The sequence below is a fragment of the Protopterus annectens genome, chromosome 7.part1, assembly GCF_019279795.1.
Source record: "Protopterus annectens isolate FY-2018-M chromosome 7.part1, PAN1.0, whole genome shotgun sequence".
Classification (NCBI taxonomy): domain Eukaryota; kingdom Metazoa; phylum Chordata; order Ceratodontiformes; family Protopteridae; genus Protopterus; species Protopterus annectens.
The window spans coordinates 280,592,726-280,619,132 of NC_056740.1; the positions used below are offsets into that span (position 1 = coordinate 280,592,726).

The window sequence follows — 26,407 nt, forward strand, 5'->3', positions numbered from 1 at the left end:
GGATTAAGTAAGTAAAACGGAGTATATTTGACTAAAATGCAAAATAGATATATAAAAGATGTAGCCAGGGAAGTGACCCTCTGAAAACAACATCAATGTGACCTGGAAATCTACAACATAGAGTATCCTATGTTTAAATAATGCTCTATTGGAAAGAATTAGAACATGTAGATAACAAACACAGGTTCTAAAGAAATTAAAAAACGAAAACAACTCAGAATAAAAGAAAACATGCCAGAAACACAACAGAGCAGCCCTACATGTCTTTGCATTCCATTTTCCTTGGTGATCATTGCTTTGTGCAATACCTGTCATCGCTTGTAGTTGTAGGTTAATGAAAGGTTTCTCAAAAAGCACAACCAGGCTAGCATCTTTCTTAATACACTTTGCCATCTCGCTTTCTCTGCCTGACTCCTCCTCCTAAACACTCTGAAAAGCTGTGAGGGGACGTCAGGCTGGGAAGTTTACTTGGTGAGTTAATGCACATCTCAAAGCTCGCACTGATCAACTGGGTGGTGCAGATTAATGGAAGAGAGTGGAACTGAAAGGACATGACAACTAACACTGCCTGACAAAACAAGGGCACTGTTAAGATCTACATGCTCTGTACTTTGAAGGAAAGGGGAATGTGAAAGGAATCTAACAGCAGCAGATGTAGCAGCTGCAATAACAGCAGTATTTGTAAACGCCAAAGTCCACCCCCCCCCCACAAAGCTGCACTTGCAGAAGTGTCAAAGCTTTGCTACATAAGGGCAACAAGGCGGAGAAAACTTAGAAGAAACAGCAGACAAAATCAAAATTGAATTTAAAGTGAATTGTAACTTCAAGGCAATGGGTAAGGGAAGTGGTACGATAGGAAGCTGAAATGGAAGCAGAGCAGGAAAAAGCACTTTTTGACAGACAGATGCACAGAAATTTATTCACAGCTTTCAAGTTGTATGCAGCTGTTTACCATTTTCCAAGTTTGTCTACGGCAAATTAATCTTTGTATAAAGTGAGGAAAGGTGGCTGGTCTAAACTGAACAGTGTATGCTTCACATGGTATAATGACTGAACTGCATTGCAAAACACCTTAAGCATCATCTCACAAAGCAAAAACTCGTGTTAGTTTTAGACTACAAATCACTTTAACTGGGTATGAATATGATAACAAAAGCAATATTTGTAATTACTTTGGCAATTCATGAAGTAATGTGAAGGAGACTGGTTTCTTGGGATAGCTGTTAACTTCAAAACATCATTTAATTTCATTTTTGCAAGGGTCTGCAAGATGAATCTTTGAAACAGGTGTTTTTGTTTTTCTTTTCATTTTATTACCTTGAGAAACCTGCCATAAAAAAAATGACAGGGGACAGTGTGCCGAGCCAAGGAAAGAACAGCAAAAGAGTGGGAATGGATAATTGTTCCGGATCTCAAGGTGTGAGAATGAGGGCAGACCTAGATGATGCTGAAGAAATGAAGCACAGAAAGTCAAGATGGGATCACTCCTGGACAGAAGGACATGCATTTTCTGAAGAAGAACGTGTAGTGGAGAAGCGCAAAAAGTCTGCTGAAATGTTTGAAGATCAGAAGGCCTCTGCTGACTCTGTTCAGAAGGTAAAGGCAGCAGTAAAGAAACACCAGCACAGACACAGCCTGAAAAACAGATATGAGTTTCTAGAGACCCTAGGAAGGGGCACATATGGGAAAGTCAAGAAAGCCGTGGAGAAAGGGACAGGAAGAACAGTAAGTAATCAGCTCACATTGATCTTAGGTGATATTATTTTTTTCATAGTATTGATATAATCCCCAACACACCCACACATGCACACAGAGAGACACACGCAGCCATATGCACCCTCCCATGCACACACACACACACACACACACACACACACACACACACACACACACACACACAGCATTGGAAGACATCAGATTATCATCCATGAAATGCTTACAAGTAGCAGCACATCACTTTTTAACACAAGCCAAAGACCTGGCTTTTTACTTCACTGGGTGCAAAACTATTATTTCTGGGTCCACCAGTCAGGAGGATGGATTACAGTCCTATTTGTAAAATAAGCTTTTATAGACTAAACCTAGAAATTGAAAAATGCACTTCTTTTGAGCCAGGAGTGTCACCCCTGCACAACATAATACCATGATGCTAAGTTTAGGAATGATCATTTATGCCTGGTGGCTGCCCTCACATGTTTTTAGATGTTGATCGTTTAAAATAGTATGGCTTTCCTACAGGTGCATTTATTTCTACCTATGTTACTATGATTGGTTCGCTGGTTCCCTCCAAGTAAGACAAGAGGTGGCAAAGTTTGGGAATGCATCACTGTTTATTACTAAAAGTAGCTGTAAAATCTGTACTCAATTGCATTTCATATAGTTATGCTGTGTTTGCTATGAAGTTTTGATTATTTTGTTATATTACACTGTTTTACAGTGTTAGTGGATTATTATTTCATGAGCAGTTGTGGTTTAAAAATTAATTTTAACAGGAAAAGGAAAAACATACAATAAATCATCTACAGTGACAAGGTGAGACCTTGAACATTTTTTAGAAAATAAATACCTGTGCTTTCCTGGTTAGCATGATTTTGAGATTTTTTTTTTTTATATTACCAACAAGGAATGTAACACACCTGCAAAATATACACTGATAAATTAATTAATGAATTAATAAACAAGCAAATGAATGAATACAATTCCACACTGACAAATACAAGACACAGACACAGAGGCTTAATTCCACTGAGGACCTTTTTTTTGTAAACGATAAATCTGCAAAAGTTGTCTGTTTTTTCTAGTACTCATGATACTTATATTAATGATAAATATAACTAAATAGCTGTACAGAAAAATTCCAGTATGCAGCTATTTAACTTCTGCAGAGGTTTTGGCATGTGCCTTATTAAGGTATCAGAAGGAATTATACCTATCACCTTGCAACATATACAGAAACAACATTTGCAGTCCATCTGAAAGTGATGAAGCTGGGGTGTTCAGGAAGTTCATAAGCAACCAGGAAAAATAGGTGTGGACTTATATTAAATTGCTGGATTGTGTGACTTAAAAACTGCCTCTTTTTCATTCTCCTACCCTCGCTAACAACAAGCAAGATAGTAGGACCCCTAAACTGAATACTTCTAGGAAGCAATACAATGTGGTATAAAGACCACAGAAGATTTTAAACTGAGCACACAAGTATGCATGCACGCACACACACACACACACACACACACACACACACACACACACACACACACACACACACACACACACACACACAGAGAGAGAAAGGCATATAACATTATTATCCTACCTTTGAAACTGGATTTAATGGTTAAGTTTTCTATAATATTATAAGAGAGTAATTTATATTTAAAAAAAAGTCCAACAGCAGAAAGCAAGTGATGGAAATATGAAGACAGAGACATCTAATGCCTGTTGCCAAATTATGTAAATATCACATGCGGTTGACATGGGAGTCCAGAAAGGAGAAAGTTATGCTGAATGAAATTTAGAACAAAGCCTTAAGAAGCCCTTTATAGTCTCAAAGAAACAGAACAAAAGTTTTAGGGAATATGTGACAGTTTTTTTTTAAAGCATCAAGTGACAAGCTGTTTTAACCTGTAAACAGATCACATAACATAGTCCATATTCTTACTATATCGAGCAGTTTAATGGAAGGGAAGGAAATAAAGCAGTCAAAATGACTCACAGAAGAGATCAATAACATTACCAGGAAATTATTCCTTTTATTTGTAAATTCCCATATTACTTTGTCAAGAGTACTGTTATGCTCCCACCCATTCCCCCTACACAACAACACTTGGCAAGCCACAACTTGTTCCCTAGGAAACAAAACAGCTTAGAAACTGAGCAGCATGTGTTATCATTTTTGTCAGCCACTCTGCGCATTTATCACTCCCAGTGGAAAATAACAAAATATTTATGTTACACCAAAGAAAGAAACTACTCCCTCTACTGAATCTTAATCTTCACTAAATGATCAGGTCTTACAGTTAAAAATTACAATAACCAGATCAACAGCAAAAAAAAAACTGTAATTACAATTTTGTATACATGACTAGATAATTTGTAACAGTATACATATCTCAGAACTATTGAACCTAACCTCTCAGCCTCATCGTCTACTGACTGGGTAAGCACGCTGAGCAAAAGTGTTTTTATTAAGGACACGAATTTCACTGTATAGCCAAGTGGTATTCATAGTCACTCAATATGCCATAGGAGAAGAAGGGGGGAAGGAATCGACCACTTACATAAGAGTGCTAGTGGCAAATGTACGAAGTGTAAACCTTTGACTCACAATTGCTCAAATTGTTGCTAGAAAATTACAGTTGTCAAGTAATCCTAGTATTCTGGCACATTTAGAAAATATTGCTTTTGACATAAATCAAATATAAACTAAAACTAAAAATATTCCATTTTACACCTCCCACCTGTGAAAAATCCTTCTTTTAACTAGGCCTTGCCTCCTGGTACTCCATATCTGATTTTATTACAGCTGCATTTTAAACTATCGGCATTCAAAAAGAACTGCAACACATCTACAGGAACAGTATGCATGCAAGTGCTTTATTGTTAATGACTGAAGGTAAATAATTCACAACAGACGTAGCCGTCTCACCCAACGCCAGTCTTTAGTTCTCGCACTTATTTCCTGTCCATAGCTATACATTAAATAAAATATATATTTTTTTCTTTCTGTAGTTAATAGTCTTGTATAACTGGATACTACAGATACTTGTAGGGGGATATTATGAGTATTTGTAACTAATAGCTAGTATTACCACATATTTTGATGCAAAACAATACTCGTTGTGTGTACAGTTAAGCCAACTTCTTGGCCCTGGCAGTAGCTGAAAATGGTTCTCTACCAGTCCACTTATCCATCTAAAAAACAAATAAATAAATGTGTATGTATACAAAGTCTAATGCACATCATATAATTAACTGCAGGCCTGAAATTTCTCAGAGCAGATTAAGTAATCCGTGCTAGTAGTGGTCCCAGATTCACATAATGCTGCTTCATACAACAAAGTTCAGACAGTTATGAGTAAAAATCCTATATTTCACATGGTTGTCATTTTTGCACTTATTTGTTGCCCCCACCAGTGTGATAACCTAACCCACATGCTTGATATATCATGCTCCACTGACTCATTCATCTTCCATAATATCCAGCATAGAATAATTGTGGGAGAAGGGGGAATCTTCTTTCCAGGTGAGCACAGCCTTTTGGCAATCATACATAAGGCCAAATTAATGTGAAGCAACATTCAAGTACCAGGTCAATGCCATTTACAATATGTAAAAGGATATTTCATTTATGCTTCTTGTCTCTGGGTTGTTCCTGTGAGTTGAGCAAGCAATGCATGCAAGTACAAGTTTTACTAGTTCTGTGTTCTCACTGTCATCTTACGAGCTTCATTCATCAGACAGTCTCAGCAGCCATTTATGTATCTGAACCTTGCATTGTAGTCTTCAACAGAATATATTCCCATGATGAAAAATCCCTCTCCCTCCCCCCACCAGAAAAATTGAGCTTGCTGTTGACCACTAAGTGATATTACTGTTGACTGACTGCCCAATGGGCTGAATCTGCTACTCTTTCTCCAGTCACATTATCTGGCAAAAATGCATAAGCTAATTGCACCCAGCCATGGAGATTCATAGGTCATGGGTTCTTACTAATGGTACTGCCAAAGAGAACACCAAGAAGCATACCTCTCAACTGTCGAGATGTTCGCAGAATGTCCAGACTTTTGCCTCACATTTTTGGTCTATTCATAGCTTGTTCCTCATAAAAATTGTGGTTTTCTAAATCATTGATAGTTGAAGTTACTAAATAATGACAGACGGTTCAGTTCAGACATCATATCCTTCAGAAAATGCATGCTAATGCCAAGTTTGAAAGAGTAATATCTGATTTCGGACCTTTATCCCGCATTATTTTTAATGTTGTCCATATTTTTTGAGTAATAGGTTGAGAGGTATGGCAAGAAGCTCAGTTACTTCACCTACTGGTGGGAAACTGTTTTTATGTTAGAATCTGAATGATGTGTTTTACTGGTTTTGGCATGTTGTTTCTGCAATAACAAAATATTCCTGATGAAATAATTTTGCACTCATTCTCCTGTCTTGCTTAATAACTAGGTATCATAAATGTATGTGTGTGTATATATATATATATATATATATATATATATATATATATATATATATATATAAAAATTCTTCTCAGAACTGTAAAACCATGGAATGAAATTTAAAAAGCAGAAACTGAATAACAGGTATTGAATAAGCCGTTAAGACAGTAAATCTAGTTAGTAAGTGAGCCTTCTTTTTTTTCAATCCTCACAGTTAATTATCACCTGTCCCTGGGCCTGTCTTCATCCACTCAGTCTGACACTCTCCTAACCTCCTTCAGACATTCTCTGCCCATGTTCAGGGTCAATGAGCAGATTAAGGCACCTGGATGTCAGCATTATATTGTTAGTGAGGGAGGGTTTGTTTATGCTCTTAACCCTACCTCATACATTTGCTTATGGAATCCAAGAGGTGGTGTGGAATGGGCTCATAGGGTATAGTTCATACCCCATACTCAGCCAAAGCCCCACCCCCTTGTAGACAACATGCCATATACATGTCCGGCCTCCACAAAAGATTAACCATGGAGATGTGCCTGAGTGCACACCGTACTAAGCAACCAATCCACTATTTCAGTTCATATTGCATGGACTGTAGTCATACCTCAATGCCATAGAGTAGGCTGGGAAATCTGGTTTGTTAATACTAGCATATGTAGAAGAGCTTGTTGAGGCCCAGACATTCCTCTCACATTGCTGGCCAGCTGCAGTCAGATTGGTTCTATGAAAGCCTGTTTCTTTGTCTAGCCCTAGTTTTAGTATGATGAGGGTAAGGCAGGGCAGCCTGGATGTTGTGGGTGAAGGAGGAACTAAGGAAGAACAGTAACATTAGTAGTCAGGCTTGACTTAGATTTTGAGTGTTTCTTATCTAAAAAAAATTATGATTTTACTTACATTCACCCAAAATGAATCAAGGCTTTTCTGCACTTCTTTTGGTATTACTAAAATGCAAGCAATGCAAGGGAAAACTTAATTAGGCTGATCGAATCCAGTAGAAATTAATTTTTATGGACTAAGGGTTAGATCTGAAAAGTTTCAGGACAGTAAAGTAAGGTCCATCTGCAATGAGGGAATCACTGCCTCAAACAACCTGTAAATGGTTCATCTGCCAGGCCCCTGCTTGTAAATGTTTCATCTCCCAAACCCCTACTTAAACTTATCAATGGTACCAGAACTTTTCAGAGATTTGGGATGCATGACTAGGCTTAAAAGGGCCATTGTGGTCATTAGCCTAGTAAACACCTATGAAGCTATGAATCTAAGCAGCCCCCGATCACCACACTCCAGCACGTGCATGATGTAGTAGGTGGGGTGCCAGAGCCACATTGCAGTCAGGGAGCTACAGATCCATGTATCCACTACAAAGTTATCAGCTAGTTTTCTATCCAAAACAGCAAGGTGCTGCCCCAAAGTGCTCCATGTTTTGTAATGTATTTCTAATATATGCAAGGGAAAGAAATAATGTATAGCATACCCCCATAGTTTCCAGTGTCCATCTGACAGTTCAGCTGACAGTAGATGATCTCTGCAAGATAGGAAGGAGGGAAGTTATATTATCAGTACTTGTGCCAAACGTGGGAATTATAAGTCAGCACTTTGCATGGATTTGCACTAATAGCTGGGCATCCAGGAAAAGGAGTGCAAGAGATATGATAGGTTGTAGGTGCTGTTCTGTATGCAGCTGAGCAGATACACCATGTTTGGATGAAGCTGTAATGCATTGTGGAAGGGATGATATAGCTTTCATCATACCTATATGTATGACAGGAAAAGATACCTCTGGAAAGTGACATGGAGGAGGGCTCAGAGACATGACACTTCAGTATGACATAGTATCTTAAGGGAATGTGTTTGCAGTGAGATGAGGACTAATCATTCACACTGCACTACAACCAGGATATACAGACATGTCCTTCTGTGATAGTTTTATACATGGCTGCACTAACGTGCACCACATATCGAGACATCTGCTACCAGTACACAGAAGGAAGTGCAAAGATATCCTGAAAGAGAAACATATCCCACAGTACTTATTAAGAAGAGTAGAGAAAGCTCCCTGGTGCCCTGGTCAAATTTTCCCCAGTCATCAATACTGCCTTCGGTTTCCCCTGAAAAGAGACAGCTGACCTAGTGCTAACCCAGTTAACAAAGAGTAAATAAATAAAATAATATCACTAAATATACTTAACTTTGTTGCTTCTACCTCTGCACTTCTTAGCATAAAGTTTCTTAAGTGACCCACTTATAAATATTACTACTTCATATATATTGATATCACAAGGATGTGTATCATTGCATACCTTTTAGGACATAATTTACCAAGCTATGCTTACAATGAAGTTTGGACCAGTGACCTAATTCAGCTTTAAGGAACTGGCCATAAAGATATTAGCATAGTGAAACAGCTTTTATGCTTCTTCATATGTTTATATCACATGCAAGCCTTATCTTGAACTTGGTAAAGTATTTTAAAATCTCACAAGACTGGGGGTAACAGCTAATTCTGAACATAAATTCTCTTGGAATCTGGCCTAACAGAACACACCTGAAACTATTGTAATGAAAATATCTGAAGCAAGCTATTACTGCAGGCTAGAAATTTGTTATGTGGTTGTTTATGCATTTTTCTGTGATGAAAAAATATGGTCAACAAACTTCTCAACTGTCCCTATTTTGGAGGTGTGTTCCAATTTTTAGGCCTAATTTAAGGTGTCCTTATTTCTTAAGGAATGTCCCTATTTTCAGGCTTGATTTACCCCTTCACACAGCTTTCTGAATCCCCTCATCCCATGTGATTGTTGAAGCTGTTCAGTACACACAAAACTGCATCACATGACCAACATACTAGTGGCAACAACAATTTAAAGAAAGAAGACACACATCTTATAACTCCCTTTTTCCAAAGTAAAAATAAAAGACCTTGTGTGGTAGAATTTTGCAGTTCATTCAGGTATACAGATTTTATACCATCTCTTTTATAATGCGCTTATGTTGTTTCATCATTTTTGTCACTCTCTGTTTTTTAAACGTGTTATACCATATTCCTACTGGAAGCAGGAAGAGTTATGCACTATTTGGAATTCAAATTTTATGCTAGTTAGATATCCAGATATTTAGCTAGATGTTTCTATTTTTCATACCTCCAAACCTCTTAGAGCAGGAAATCTGGACAAAGCCATAAATAATGGTGGGACAAAGGCCCAAAAATAGGGACAATGTTTAAATATTGCTCTTACAAACTTAAAAGGTTGATAGAATAACAGGCTTTGCATTAGTATGAATTTTCTGAAGGGTATGAACTCTGAAACTCAAATGTCTGTCATTATTTTCTGACTTCAATGTTCAACGATTTGCCAAAGGTTTCCTAGAAAATCACAGTTTTGTGAAAAACAGACAAAAACACGAGGCAAAAATCTGGACATTCTGTGAAAATCTGTACAGTTGAGGTATGCTATTTTTAAAAGACCTTTGTTTCTATTTTCAGTCTGTGCTGGTTGAGATGTATCCTGTTCATAAAACACTGAATCTTTAAGAGTAGCTTCAGTTTATTCAAAATGTTAATGGATATTTTATATATCTGAGAATGATGTCAGCTGCTGCTACTTGCATTATGTAGTACTTACTGGAAAGGTAACTTTCACATTAATGTGATACAAAAGGAGTGCTGTGGGCAAACAGCATGGAGAAGTTTACTTCTGAACACAGAAGAAATGAATCAAAGTTGGAGATTTAAAGGGGTCTATATCAGATAGTCAAAGTTCCACAACTTTGAACACCTAATGGTCAAACCATTAAGTTTGAAGTTACAGAACTTCGACTACCGTTAAAAAAATAAAAATACAATGGCCCCCCTGCAAGCCCCCCTGCATCCCCCGCTACTTAAATATACTAACTCCGAGATCACACCACATTGAAGTGAATGGAAACCTCCGCTTATGGAGATTTCCATTCACATGCTTGAACTTTTACAAATTCGAACATATGGTCTTGACCATATGTGGTTCGAACTTCTAAAGGTTCGACTACGTGATAGGAACCCAATTTAAAGACATATACTAACAACATGAGAAGGAAATTGCAGACCAGGAAAGCAAAAGAGAAAAGGGTTGTCTATGTAAACAGCCTAGATGATAAAACCCTTCACAATCTGAGAGGAATGATCGTGAAAGAAGAAACAGGGTTTAGTTCAGAATCTATGTATACAGGCAACATACACACAAACACATTGAAATGCATACAACTTTTAATATAAATATATGTGTGTGTGTGTGTGTGTGTGTGTGTGTGTGTGTGTGTGTGTGTGTGTGTGTGTGTGTGTGTGTGTGTGTGTATAAATATATATGTATATATACATATTGAAGTATACAACTTATTGTAACACAGGTTATCATCAAAACTGTAACAAATGTCTTTATTTAGCACCATGTGGCTTAAGAAACAGAAGAACACAACCGATAACAATCTACAAATGATGCATATGTATACCAAACTGCAAATGATAGCAATACTGTGTGGAACTAACAGCACCCGAGCAGGACATTTAAAATCCAGATAATCAAAACCAAAGCCCACAGTGATGTAAGAATGTTGAAAGACTGTTAGTGTCCAGCACATGTTGAATGTTGGTCTCCTGATCCATATATTTCTTTTTTAGGTGTATCAGAAGGTGATAAGCACACATATAGAGTATAATTTCTGTTTTGATCCTTTACGAGGATAGTTGTTATTGCCTTGAGATCCACCAGTCTGTGTCACAAGAGACAGCGTAGCTGTTTTTACCATGCACCAACCCTATTTTGTGTTTGGGGCTATGCATTTGCTACCAAATGAATGACAATTCAAAAACATGATGGAAAATGCAGGGAGATGAATACTAACTGAAGGCCTCACATTATGTTTCCTTGCCAAAAAGGTAGCAGTCCTTAAAATACCTTAGCAAACCTGATGCAGACTCAAGGAACACTTGCTCTAGATGTAGAAGCCTGAACATCATCCACCAACTCACGAGGCAGACCCCAACACTGCACTATATGACTCTTGAAATCATGCATGGTTCTAAGTATGCCCACCAAGGTCATATCTGGACTATAAGAATGACCAGCAGACTTCAACAACTCTTCTTTATTGGAGGTGCATAAGGTTACAGTGTGACCCTTGCAAGGCTCCTGAAGCTTAACTGCTCCTATCCACCACTCATATAACCTTTAATTCATTTAACCCCACTCAGCAATGTACAACTATGTAATTACTTACTCAAAAAACACTATTTAAATTAACGATAGCAACCAATCAAAATAACGATACAAAAAACGCCTGAACTTACCTTAACATCCGGTGATATTCAACATAGGTTTTGCAGGGAGGCAAGACTCCTGCACCCCCCATGTGGGGGGCTGTGCCTTTCACGCCCCCTGCTAGTTACATATTACAACTCTGAGATCGCACTACAGTGAGGAAAAGGTCAAAGTTCTCAATCCCCACTGTAGTGCGATCTTCAATCAATATGTTGATCTCACAACAGCGAATGCACACTAGCATTCGCTGTTGCAGGTTTGAAATTTTCAAATCACTGTTATTAAATTTTGATAAACTGACTTTCAACAATCAAAGTTCACATAACGGCATTCAGAATTTTGATAGATATATGTGTGTGTGTGTGTGTGTGTGTGTGTGTGTGTGTGTGTGTGTGTGTGTGTGTGTGTGTGTGTGTGTATAGCATGGAAAATATGCACTGATGTCCATCATAGGTGGACATGCTGCCAAGTACTTCAGATACATCAACAGGTACAGCAGAGGTAACACCCACAGCATCAAGGGCTAAACATGCAGATAAATTCCTCAAAAACAGATATCTGTGCACAAGTAATTACACCTCATTTATATAGACAGCTGACACTATCCAATGCAATATGCAATCCCTGTCCTATCAGAAGGGAAGCATTACTTCCCAAAATGAACCTTTATTTTTATACATAATTAACCACTGTGTACATACCTTATCATTAAAATAACACACAGCAAATGTAGAACTAAAAAATTATTTCATTGAATGGTTTGCATGCTGCATATCCACACTTAATAAAATAAGACTTGCTCATTGACATGGTGTTCTGCTAGCACTAAGTCATGCTACAGTTTTAATGGTAATTGAACTTCATCCATCACTATACTAGTCTACGAGAACTGCTATAAAAGATAATACTGTTCTTAAGCATAGTGTATAGGGGAATACAATTTTTACTTTTAGAAAAGTTTCATAGTTTCCCTTATACATGAATAGAAGCGTGTAGAAAAGTACAGTGGGTCAATTCAGTTATGTATGGGTAATTCAGGTGGTAATACCAGTACTGAAGATGCAGTGAATGCAAAAGTCAACATATCGTGCTATGCAGGTATGAGCTTTAGAAATAATGCCATACGTGAAGGTTGGAGTGACAGTCAAGGTATTATGAAGGTATAATGGAGATATACTTTAATGTTCATTCAAATTAATATTCACAGACCATGTAATAGATATTAGTATACTGCCACAACTCCAGGCAGTAAAGTCATCCTAACTATTGACTGAAAAGATAAAAATAAAATATATTTAAAGATGTCTTCAAATCATCTAGGACGCTATCACTGACCTTGGAAATTACATACAAATCTGCTTTACTAGTCTTACAGCTATGGAACATATCATACCCAAGCTCATTAATTATGACATTAAAAATCGTGTTAACTTTGACCCTCAGCAATTTGGCTTAGTCAAAGGGAGATCATGTCTGTTGAATATTGCTAATTTCTTTGGAAGGGTTATACAAGCTGTCAACAGTATTCAAGCTGTTCATACAGAGTGTCTTGATCTGACCAAAGCATTTGATACCAGACCTTTTGATGCAATTGTAAGGAAGCTAACATATTTAAACAGATTCTTTCATAGCAAGATGGATTATCAATTGGCTGAAAGACAGAACTCACATAGTTTGTGCCTCTTCAAGTAGTAATAAGGTAACTGCTGGAGTGTCAAAGGGGTCTGTGCGGGGTCCACTCCTGTTTGGCATCTACTTCTCTGATCTCAGAAATTATAACCAGGACTAAATGTTAACCAGATCTGCAGATGAGTGCCAACTGGGTGTAATTGTTAAAACTCCTTCAGATATCTGCACCCTTTAGGAAGATCTTACCTTACTTTGTACCTGGTGTATGGAAAGTGGGCATAAGCTGAAGACTAGAAAGTGTAAAGTCATTTCTTTCAGAAAACATAAGTTATCCACAACATACAGTACTAATAACACACCCTTACAAAATTAAAAATTAGTCAGGGACCTGGGCAGTTGGCACAATAGTTCCCTCACCTTTGATCATAATTATGGAAACTTGTCAGGAAATCCTTCTACTCAGCACAACCAATTTGTATCTTATCTAGATTCATACATGATGTTGTCCCTCAGTATTCAGCACTGATCAGGCCCATTGCAGAGTACAACACTCCATTCAATATGTATCTCACACGACATCTCAACAAATGTGAAAAGCCCCAGAAGTTTTAATAAGAAAAGTCTTCTAATCTAAAGAACCTTAGTTATTAGGTGGTACTGAAAGCTCTGTTCATGTATTCTGACTCATGGACTCTTAAGGGGAGAGCAGAGCCTCACTTATGATAATTAGAGGGATCCAGTAGTCTTTGACATCTTGTTTCTTAGACAAACAGATCAGCTAAAACCACAAACAAAGACCTGACCTTCATCAGAAAATAAACAAAACATGATGGAGAGAGAAATTCATCACCCTCCATCACCTCCCCTTCTCTGAAATAAACTTATTCTGCTGCTTAAACCGTCTTATTCTATAACTTTCTTCAAATTCAACCTTGATAACTGGAAGGGTGCTCTCCAATGTTTATGAGACTAATTGGCTTCTCCCTTCTTGAAAAAGGAGATAAAGCCTAAGGTTGGATATTGGCAAGAAATATATTAGACTAAAATAACCATGAAATTTCAATTAATCCTACGAAGCCTGTGAATGAGAAGGATTACTATAAATACAATAAAGGACTAGTATAGTTAGGATAAAATATTCGATTTCTTTATAGAGACATGGAAACTGCTATATTTTGAAGCAACTGATGTCAAGTTTGTGCCAGCCCAAAAATGTTCATAGGTTTATAAGTAATTAATGTGGTCTGTAAAAGACAATTGAGAAATCTAGCCAAAATAAGCCACTTATATGTGGCATAGTTTGCAAGGCATTTGCACTTACATTTGGTTGACATATATATATATATCCCAAAACTGAAAATGTTCTTATTATAGATTTTTGAAACGTATCTTAAGTGAAAGGACATGGGCACTTTTGAATAGCTCAAATTCTTGAACAAATTCAGGAACATAGCTTGACGTTTTTGACATATTTGCAGGTTTTGTTTATTCAATCTTCTCTCATAGTTAGCTCTGTGGGGTAATAAGAATATAGCCCTTTGCTTAACATAAAGCAAAATCATATGAAAAGCAAACGTTATGTAAAGTTCCATATTGAATAATGTGATAGCATGTACCACATTGCTGGAAATAACACTAAGCATTATTGTTTACCACCTTACCACTCCCCATTGCTATAAATGTAAGTAAAATTATGATTGACGTACACTGTTAAGAGCTGTCAGACTAATATTAACTTCAATAATTCAGATTCTAAAACTTTCATGGAAAAATATCAGATTATGTGTCAGTACCATTATAATGATGTGCAATGTGAATGACTGTGTGTTAATTAATATCAATTGCAACTCTATCATGTTTAGAGTCATGGGATTTCAGCATAATGTAAATATCTTATCCATATGTGAATATGGTCATACATTTATATCTTTCACTTTTTTATAATAATTTGAGTACTAAAAGTCGGCAAAAGAATGTTCATCTGATAGGGACAGCCTCACAAACTTGCTTGCAGGCAGATGCTTTAATTCAGTACTGCTATAGTGTCCTCACAATTTATATTTTATACTTTCATAAAGAATCTGAAAAACCTTCTTTTCAGTGTTGTAACTACTACATCATAGAATTATGCTGTATTTCAAGTTAGCTCTGCAACTTGTTTTTTAAGAAAAATCACCATTAAAGGAGCAAAGCACATGGCACAGATAAACATGGCCACGGTCTCTAAGAACAAGCACTGTGTGGAAGCACTGTGTGGAGTCAGGAGAGGTTTATAGTAAAAAAGAATTGCCAGGTATAAACAATCCCTAAATTCTATGGAGGAGATTTTACAAGAAGTAAACATGGACATAAAATTCATCAAGGCTGCTATTAAGGAGAGTAAGTTGCGACTAGCAACACTACATGGTAAGTTTGGTCAACAGCACAAAGAATTGCCAGAACATCAGGATGGTATGACAGTGCTTACTAACCAAGCAGAAGAGTTCATAGGATCACAGGAAGTTACTAGGCTATTGGCCCTGAGGCCCTTGTAAGCCTAACCAAGAGTTTAGCCCATGTATAGACAAATCAGCACTTGATGTCCCTGTCCAGCAGGGAAATGGTATAACCATCTCACACACACACACACACACACACACACACACACACACACACACACACACACACACACACACACACACACACACAGTTCACAACATTGAGATAAGAACCCCTATATTTCTAGTTGTAGGTACTATAGTGCTAGGTACTTATCACATGTGCCATGGAACTTATAGTTCTCTTTGTGGCACCATAAACTTGTATTAAAGATAGCTGGTGCAGAAAACAGAAGCAGATGTCATAAACGCAGCCTAATCAACTTAAGCCAGAAGTAGTAGAGGGTAGTAATCTGGTCTGGTTGATTAAAAAGGAGTTGTATCAGCCTCTTCAGAGAAGTGCAGAGCTGGAGGTAAAAAGGGTTAATTGCATTAGCATAAGAGCTGTTACAAACCACCCCAGGCACCTTTTATTTTCTAAACTACAAAGATCATGAAAAAGTCCTGAAACGAGATCATGATATACCTATAGAGTGTAAAGTAAGTAGCACAGTCGGGCTATTGTATTATTAGGGGAAGTGTTTCTCCAAATTCTGAAAAGGATTAAGGAGCCAGGTTGTGCAGTGCAACTGGACTTCCCCACATCCTTATGTATCCAGAATTGTCATAGATTACTTTTCAAATCTTCATCTGAGGGTGAAACATTTCTTGAAATGCCACATTTATCATATCCTTTTGTTGGCCATCTGAAAAGGGAGCACCCGGACCACAAATATAAGTTTCAGGAATTTCTTCTAAGTTACCAGGCAATAAAAAGCCAATGGGAAGAAGGCCAGAGTATGGGGCTACAGAAGCAACATCACAACATAGCTCTGACCATCAGAAGTTAGACTTTATCCTATCTACACAGACCCAGGTTTCAAACACTAATGGATATTGCTGAGGATGCCAGTAGTGAAGAAATGATGGATTTTACCAGCCCCTGGTGGGGGCCAATGTTAGATTGTATACACAATGAGTTTCCAGCTGGTGGTCAGCTGTACAGATTTCCAGCTGTCTGCAACAAGCAAAAAGCTATTTTACTACTGCAAATAACAGTGTACTTAAACTGGTCAGCTTGTATTGTTGTTGGGCCTATGTGTCATTCTTTCAAAGATATTCTGGCAAATTTTCTGCCTCTTGGGTATTTCAGCTATACATATATGTTTTGATTACTGCTCACAAGTGGGATGTTTGAGCAGAATGACTGCACTTTCAAACACAGATGGTAAAGGATCTGTGTTACAGACTTTAATCCATGTTTATATCATGCGATCGAAAGATGAAAATAGCGAACGCTATTTCATCAAACCGAAAATATCTAACCACAAAATATCGAACATTCAGAACAGCAAATTTTTTCGCAAGGAAAAGTTTGCTATTCCAAAACACATACACACAACACAAGCACACCAAAAATACATCAGTCCACACACATACACTTAAAATCCTACATCTAACCCTACACTAAACTGTACATACACTACTATCTATCCACTTACCTTAACCCAAACCCTAAACCTAAGGTCCGTCACTATCGCACACTCACCTAACCCATGCCCTAACCCTAACTCACGTAACCCACCCCTAACCCTAACTCACCTAACCTGCGCCCTAACCCTAACTCACCTAACCCATGCCCTAACCCTAACGTACACACAATCGCACACTTACCTGAACCCGACCTGTAACTTTCCACCACAGCGCTGAAAATAGTGAAGCCACAAAACCAGCCAACCAAATTCTTTCCCTAGGAAAGAATTCAGTGTTCTGCAGCTTCGCTATTTTTAGTGTTCACTGAATAGGGGTTGATATTAGAACATTTGAAGTTTTAAAATTTCGATGTTCTGATATAGACCCTTTAATCCTGGTTTATGTCTAACATTTTTATTGCTAATATGTATCTGTGTTACTGAATGAATATTAAGCAAGCATTCTAGCCTTGATGCGGGGCTGCTGCATGTGTTTGCTGGGAACTCTTCCCCATCTTCTCTGGATACCCAGTGCATTATCTAGCTCAAGCTTATTGTAAAATTAGCCATTTCCTTTTTGTCTGGCTTAGTCTGAATGATACACTGGATAGATATCTCAGATTTACAGGGTTCAGGGCATAGCAATCATGTAAGAAGTAATAGCATTGCTGTACCCCACAGTGATACACTTAGAATAGTTTCATGAAATCTTAGAGATCTTATTTTATTTATTGTATTTATCTTTTTTTTGGCCAGGCTAGTCTTATTAGGTGAGTAGCCTCTTTTCAGGGAAGAAATGAGGTGGTATTTATACTACTAGAAGAAGTTTGGCCTGGGTATCAGGGAACTTCCCCTACTTATTAGAAGAGTGCCTGTTCCATTATTAGTGCAGTGGTGGCTGGGAGAACAGCACTCAAGGAGATCAAAGATGGTGGATATCACAGAGGCGAATGCTAGTACAGTGTGTGAAGCTGTAAAAGGTTCTGAGTAGCTGTTTCAGCAGAATTTGTTTCATCACAAGCAAACATTCAAAACAATGATAGATGTGTTAATGTGTTATTACAACCCTCCAGTTGGGAGGGTTGTGGGATGATATTTTGGGTGAATTGTTGTTGCAGAATGAGCTAAAGAGTGGAAAAGATATGTTATGGGGTGAAATTATGGGCAAAATTCAGATGGAGAAATTGGAAGTTATTTTGAAAGAAGATTGCCAGACAAAGAAATCATACACCAAGCCTGTTAAAGCAACTGCAGGGAAAGTGATTAAAGATGAAAAAAGAAAAGGAAATGTCAGCAATCAAAAGAAATTTATGGTAAGAATTCAGATCAAAGAAGAAAAAGAAGTGGACAGGTATGACATTTGGATAATTTAATTGTCCCATTTAGGAGTGAAAGTGCAGGAGATCAAGAGTTATTATTCTTTACAAAGAGACATTTTGTGACATTATTTTTGAGACTGGTTCTGTTCTGGAACATTTTTTGGAGGGAATATGAGAAGAAATAGAACTTTAATCCATGGAATTCTTATGTGTTTAAAGCATTTCACTGAGAACCAAAAAAGAAAATACATGTTCAATTTTAAACTGAAGTTGTAAACGAGACTTTAAAGAGACATTTAAGCAAACATTGTAAAGAGGTTATGGACAGTCTATGATAACAGAAGATTATGGACTGGGGGGGTGGGACTGTGTTATTGTACTGAAAATGGAGAAAGAAAAAATGTGCATATCCCTAGTATGATAAATGTAGATGGTAACAGAGGTGTTGTAAAATGTTGCGGACAACTGAAGACATGTTTTTTCTGCGGAAAAGTTGATAATTTGATAAGTAACTGTGATGAGAGGAAATGTTATATTTGTGGGGAAATGGGTCATGATGCAAAAAAGTGTGCCTTGAAATGTTATAAATGTAACAAAACTAGTCATTTGTGGATGGATTGTAATCTAGAGAAAAAGGAGAAAGAATGAGAAAACAAAAGTGGGGACAGTATATGAAGAGAAACAGACCCAATAAAGGATAAAGATGAATTAGGGAAGCAAGATAAAGTTAAAAATAAAGATAAGGATAAAGAGAAAAATGAAACAGAGGATAATATAGAAGAAGATTCAGAAATAAGTGATGAAGAAGATATACATTGGAAAATTATGAAAAGGAAAAAAATTATATTGGCAAAATAGTAAGAGACAGAAAAGCTTAAAGGGATAAATGTAAAACAGAAAAAGAAAAGAAATGGATAACACAAATGAGATAAATACTTTAAATTTACACAATTTCTGGTAAGCTACAACACAGACATAATGACAACTTCAGAGTGCTTTCAGTAAATGTAAATAGCATCAAAAATATAAGAAGAAGAGCATTCTAAACTGGTGTAGTAAGTATGGTGTTGACATAATAATATTGGAAGATGTATGATTTTTGACACAAGAAGAGAGATTACAAACAAAGAAACTTTAGGGAGGTGATACAATATGGAACTTAGGAAAGGAACTATGTTCGGGCATAGTTGTACTTGTAGAAAGTCATTGAAAATATTGAACATAACATTGGCAATGATAAGAAGATTCACTATTGTAGATCTCAGATGGCATAATCAGAATTATAACACTGAATGCCTATATTACAGGTAAATAAGGGAAGATTTATTTAAAAAAAAATGGATTATGTAGTAATTAATATAATATTAGCTGGATATTTTAATTATGATGTGAGAGGAAATGATGTTAAAAATTGAAGTTATAAAATGTGGCAAGTTAAAGATTCGGAATAATATGTGAACATATAATTGGTGTATATACAAGATAGAAATATATTATTGTATTATATCACAAGGTTTAACTATACCTAAGAGCTAGAGAGAGATACTTGTAACAGGCCTTTTAGATCACTCAACCATATGGATAGAAATACCAGAAAATAATACTGAAAAAAGGAATAAAATGAGTAAATGAGGAATTATGGGATTTTGCCTCCCCTCTTCCCTGGCTCTTCCCTCTCTTGTTCTATATATCCCTACCTATGTACTCTCCCACTCTGAAAGACTTCCCTTCTACATTTCCAATCTAAAGTAATACTTTACCTTTAGGTGCTCTTTCCTCAAGAATGTGTTCTTAATTTCTAATCTTCACTTAAGGGTAGCCTCGTGGCATCTTGCCTAAACAAACTACCTAGATACTACTATCTTATATCTAGCATAAATTACACATCAAACTCTGCCTATCTCACTACGCTCTTCCTATCACCAACTGGACCTACTGCTCAATGGTATTGTTATTGAGCCTTGATCTACCTCCCTAAGGACTAGTATTGTATGTTTTCTGATATTACTGTTTCTTAGGCCTGCTTTACTGAATTTGTATTTTGCTGCATAAATGTATTGTAATGCTGTACACTATATGTATTATGTTTGTCTCATATGATTCCATATTTAGGGTCTAGGTCAGAAAAACGAAAGATCAATGTCTCGAACACTCATATGAGTGAATATTCCAAAACTTGAAATTGCTATTGTGGGGGGTCTGCACCCCCCACACCCCTTGCTAAATATATATTCCAACTCCGAGGTCACACTACAGTGAGAAAAGGGCAAATATTCTCATCCACACTACAGTGCAAAAAAATATAGCAATATCGAGGTTTGAAATATTCACTCATGTGAGCGCTCGATATTTCAAACATTCGGCATTCTAAAGCAGACCCCATATTTATGTATAATGTTTGCCTCATATGATTTTACATTTGCACTGTGTAAGAGCTATACTATGTCTGGAGCTTTTCTCCCTGGGCCTCCACGGAAAATGGGCTCATCTTGTCCCAGTGGACTATCCTGGTGAACAAATGCAAATGAATAAATAATAAACAAAATGAGTATGCATTTATGGAAAGATCACATTTCCACTAGAGTGTGTTATAGAAACTGGTCTGAGTGGTGGCTAGCTTTGAAAGAAAAATATGAAAAATGTTTTTAGAATGGCAGTCAGATGTAACAAAAGCAGAAAAAAATATAAAACAATGTGTATGGAATTTAAAGTATTTGGAATGGAATGATAGAGAATATTATGTGAGAGAATAAAGAATTTAGGAAAAGATTCAATAGAAAAGCAATGAGTTATTTAAGCAAATATATTATTTACAAGGTAACAAAGAAGAGGTATCAGCTTATTTGTAGCATATTCAAAGAGAAGACTGATATAATGAAATAAATGAAAGATGACATGAGAAGTAAGATCTCAGGAAAAAATTATATCAAAGAAATGATGTAAAAAATGTTTCAAGATAGAAAGAACATACAAAAAAGAATGGCATGTTTAAAAAAATGACAGAACAAGAAAACACGAAATTGGAAAATGAGAATTATTTATATGAATTAGATATGGTATGTTGATAAGTTAATTTATAGTCAATTTTAGGATCAGATGGTATAGGATACCAGTTTTATAAGAATTTTATGGACTGGCAGAAAAAAATACTTCTTAAAAGTTATGAATGAGTAGTTAAATGAAAGTTTTATGCATAAAGTTTTATGCAGTGACACTTAAATTTGTATGGAAAAAAGGAAGATAAAAATAAAATTGAAAATTGCAGTCCTATAGCATTGAGCAATAAAGATCATAACATTTTTATAAAAATGATTTAGAAGAGAATTGAAGGTAAAATAAAAAGTATTTTGGAAAATAGAATATAAAGTTCAAAGGGAAAAGGACATCAAGAATTATTCATAGAAAGAGAAATTGTGGATAATATTATAAATAGGACCGATGGGACCAAGATCACAATAGGGGCGTTAAACAAAGTTTTTGATACAGTATGAACATTTGTGGGCAATTATGGAAGAGTATAACATTAGCAAGAAAATTAAAAATGTATGCCGTTCAAAAGTAATAAAAATAAAGTAAGAATTTTAGTGAATGGATGGTTAAGCAAAGAGATAGATATAAAGAATGGCATATGTCAAAGATGTCCTATGAGCAGTATATCAGCTGTGTTAGTTATGAATGTATTAGAGATATAAATCTGCACATGAAAGGTGTTACTTATATAACTAATGAAGGGATAAAAATTCCAGTTACATTTATTTATGCAGATGATATTATATTGATTGTGAGAAACAAAGTCTGGATGAAAGAAGTTATATGTCATATACATCAAAGTTTAAATACAATAGGCATGACTTTAAGTAAAGAAAAAAGTAAAGGACTGGGTGATATAGTAAAGAGGAGGAGTATCTTTTCCATTGGAAGAAATGTCTGTGTTAAGAATAAGATGTGAGGTTAAAATGTAAGTGAAGAACAATGGAATAGGATACTAGATGAACTAAATGAGATCTGTTGTTTTTGGAACACATACAAGCTATCATTTAATAAAAAAGGTTTATTTAATTAATTTGGTTCCACTGGGAAAGACTGCATATTTAGATAGTGTCTATATGTTGCCAACAATCTATGAAAAAGAAATGCTACAAGTAGGGTTTTTTTTCTTTTATATGGGGTACAATATTGAATCCAGTGAAGAGAGGACTCTTATACATGGAGAAGGAAGATGGAGGTTTAGGATAACTAAACCCAACTGTTTGTGCTGCTTCTTTGAATTTGTATGAAATTTTGTTTTGGATAAATGATAAAAATGAAAAGTTAGATGTAAATTTATTAAAGTATCAACATAAGCAGCATTGAGATATGTTAAAAATTTTTAAAAGAGGAAACATGTTTAAATGAAGTAATGAGATGTTATCAAAAAAAAAATCTTTTATGGGAAATAAAACAATTCGAAATAGAAAATGGGTGAATAAGGTGGTATAATAATATCATTCATACCTCTTAACTGTACATTTTTTTGCAGAATGTCCAGATTTTTGCCTCATATTTTTGACCAGTTTTTCATAAAATTGTGGTTTTCTGGCAAATTAGTGGCAAATCATTAAAGAGTGAAAATAAAAAATAATGACAGACGTTTGAGTTTAAGACTTTATATCCTTCAGAAAATTCATGCTAATGCAAAACCTGTTATTCTATCAACTTTCTAAGTTTGTAAGAGCAATATTTAAAAATTGTCCCTATTTTGGGCCATTGACCCACTTTTTTATGGCTTTGTCCAGATTGCATGCTCTAAGAGGTTGAGAGGTATGAGCATGATACAATATTATTATTATGTTAATGCTTGTGATGAGCTAGTGAATGAAAAAGTTAAAGCTATAAAAGTACAAAAAGTATGGTATAATAAGGAAGTTGAATGTGAATAGTTTTTATGGAGATTAGTGATTAGTAAATAATCAGTAAAGGGAAATATGCCATATAAAAAAATCAATGAAAGATTGATTGTTTTGTGGTATACAACCACTTTGTAAATGCCTTTACTTTTGGCTTTTGGGGGTATGTGCAAATTGTGCACTCATTTATTTGTTAAATTTGCTGAAATAATTCTCAGCACTGCAATATACTAAAACATGGATTTTAAAAATAGATAAGGACAACATGTCCCTCCTAGTAGTGTATTATTTAACATTCAAGCTGTACATTTCTCTTACCTAAAATCCTGCTTATACCCCCCTGCCCACTGCACCTCACTCTTTCTAAGAGCATCATGCCTGTCCCATGGATGTTTAATTCAAACACTGCTTATCCCCACTACCAGTTCAGTAAAATGTTCCCATTATCAAATACCCTTTCAGTGAAATAGTACTTCCATGTGTGTCCCCTCTCTATCAACCTTGTATTGTTAAACAGCACTCTGTTGTGGCTCATTCAATTTTATTTGAAAAATAAAAGGTTCCTATTTATATTTGATGGGATCCCTTTGAGGTGTTAATAATTTGTCGTATGTCATCCAAACTAATGTATTTCCACATTAAGCTCTTTTAATATATCTTTTTAGCTCCTATTGCTAGAGGTGCAGTGAGCTTTTACTTTAAATGCCTGTATCTTAACATTTTTTTTATTTCTTCACTTTTTTGTAGTGAGGAGAAGCTAACTTGGTGCATTTCCATTTGTTTTTTTTTTCATCAGTTTCTTTTCCCTTTTGTCTTTCAAACTTGAGCCCTAAATAATCCAATGAAGAATGCTTCATTGCCTGTGCATTTTGTTATACCTCCTCCTAGCCTGTCCATTTGTTATACCTGTAAATGACAAGTTCATGAGAGGAAGTCTCAAACCTAAGTATCCAATCTATGTTTATATGGGGTACCTGATTAAATTCTATTGGTTGTAAATGCAGTCCACAAAGTAACAGAAATACACTTGAGAATATGAGGAAATATATACTATATCAGGTGTTGTGCTATCTCAGAATATTCCTCCCACTTCTGCATTCAGTAATCTTGGAATTTTGTATATAAGATGCAGAGGTATTGATTCAGTGCAGCCCACATTGAGATGTGTAGGAGGTAACCCCACCCCTGCAAATGCACTTTGCTGGTGCGAGTTTCAAACTTCTTTTTTTAATTGCATTGTATTAACTTTTTGGGGCCATAACTTCAGGTCACACTCTTAATGACAGAGATCCATTTATATCCTCCACTGTAATTGTTTCTAATTTTATATTCTCAAGGATCCACAACATTATATCATCAGTTGATGATTTTTCTTTGATCAAATTGAAAACAAACTCATTGACTTTAAATAATTTGTAGCGCTCTATCAAAAGTGATAACATTTCTTCCATTAACTGGAAGTAGTTGTGTAAAACCTTGCCATCTGCCTCCAACTGGTCATGCTCAAAAAAGTGAGGCAGAAAAACCAGCCACCTCTCTGTTTGCAATATAAGGTTTTAGCTAAATTTATGAGGTAATGAAATGTTCAACTATGTGTCACAATGATTTGTGTGAAACAGAATTTTAAGATAATCAAAGTATTTGTTAATCCAGTACAACTTCAGATGTTAAGTACAAAACAGACAGGCTTTCAAGGAAAAAAATGGATAGTTGGATATAAGCAGAGTACATTAACATATCATGTGAGTTTGTGTTCATATGTACTTTTTTAATTTCTCCAAATCTTTTGGGTTTCTAATACCATGATGGGAATGGACCCCATTCCTAAATCAAAGTTCGATTAAAGTTCATGAAATTAGTATTATTTCAATCTTTGATGTCAGCCAAAGGTGCTCTTCACAGCACCCGCAATGTGCCCAGTAATGACTCCTTCTGAAATTTGTATGGAGCTACATGTACTGGTAGCATATCTAAATATGATTGTAGACTCTTTTTTTATAAGACGCATTGCTCTTACTACTATTGGAACTATCTGGGTATCTTTCTTCCAGATTGCTCTCGTTTCTGCTTGCAAGTCCTGATATTTTATGACTTTGTGTCTCTCTCTCTGTATGTAGGACACTGTAGTCACTGGGTGTGGTGAGTTCAATAATCAATGCTATTTTTCTTTTCTTTTCTTGGACCACTATATCCGGTTTTCTAGCATCTATCTTTTGAACTGTTGGTAATGAATGATCTCATGTGATGTAGACTACATAATTTCTATGATGCTTTGTGGCTCATGTTTCCAGTGTTTTTCATCCACTTCAGTACCATAATGTTTGCACAATCCCTAGTGCAACAGTCTCACCACATGATTATGCCTTTCAGTATACAGTCCTTCTGCCATTACTATGTCACAACCAGCAAAGTGTTGTGCAACTGTTTCCAATTCTGTTTTACAAAACCTACATTTGTCTGTTTCTCCCACATGTTCACTGGACTTTGTAAACCAGCGAGTATGTATCCTTCTATTTTGTGCCTCCAATATTAACCTTTCATCTCTTGGTTTGAATTCGGCTTTCCTTAACCATTCCTGTGTTTGTTCCTGATCAACATGAGGTTTTTCCAGAAGTTTTCTATACTTGCAACTATATTTATGCATTTTCCACATTGCTTGCCTTCTCATCTGGTCCTTTACCTTATATGCTTTCTTTTGTTTTTTGGCACATTCAGTTGCTGCCTGTTTTTTATCCACTTGTGGTTTGATTTTCATTCCTGCTTGATGCCAATATGCTTCTGCTAGCCTAAGCAGGGAAGTTATCTTAGATTTATTCTCCTCATGGTTCAAAACTTTCACTACATTTGGGTCTTATGAGGTCAGCATATATGTGTGGAGTCCCACGATTGCAGATCTATACATGTAATCAATTTCAAGGAGACCCATCCCTCCTTCAAAACAGGGACTATATAATCTTGGTATGCACTGATTTTTATAAATCACTTGGTGAGCATGAAGCATAGGATCATAGGTTCATAGGTAGGTACTAGGCTATCGGCCCTAGGGCCCATACAAGCCTAG

General features: G+C 36.2%; 1 protein-coding gene across 1 annotated transcript in view; it reads left to right on the forward strand.

Annotated features, from left to right (window-relative positions):
- Positions 1-458: 458 nt before the first annotated feature.
- Positions 459-26,407, forward strand: part of LOC122807732 (NUAK family SNF1-like kinase 1) — a 721,770-nt gene continuing 695,821 nt past the window's right edge. Inside the window, exon 1 of the mRNA XM_044078715.1 lies at positions 459-1,725. Within this exon, the coding sequence (XP_043934650.1) occupies positions 1,342-1,725 (384 nt within the window). The 5' untranslated portion in view covers positions 459-1,341. The remainder of the gene's footprint in view (positions 1,726-26,407) is intronic.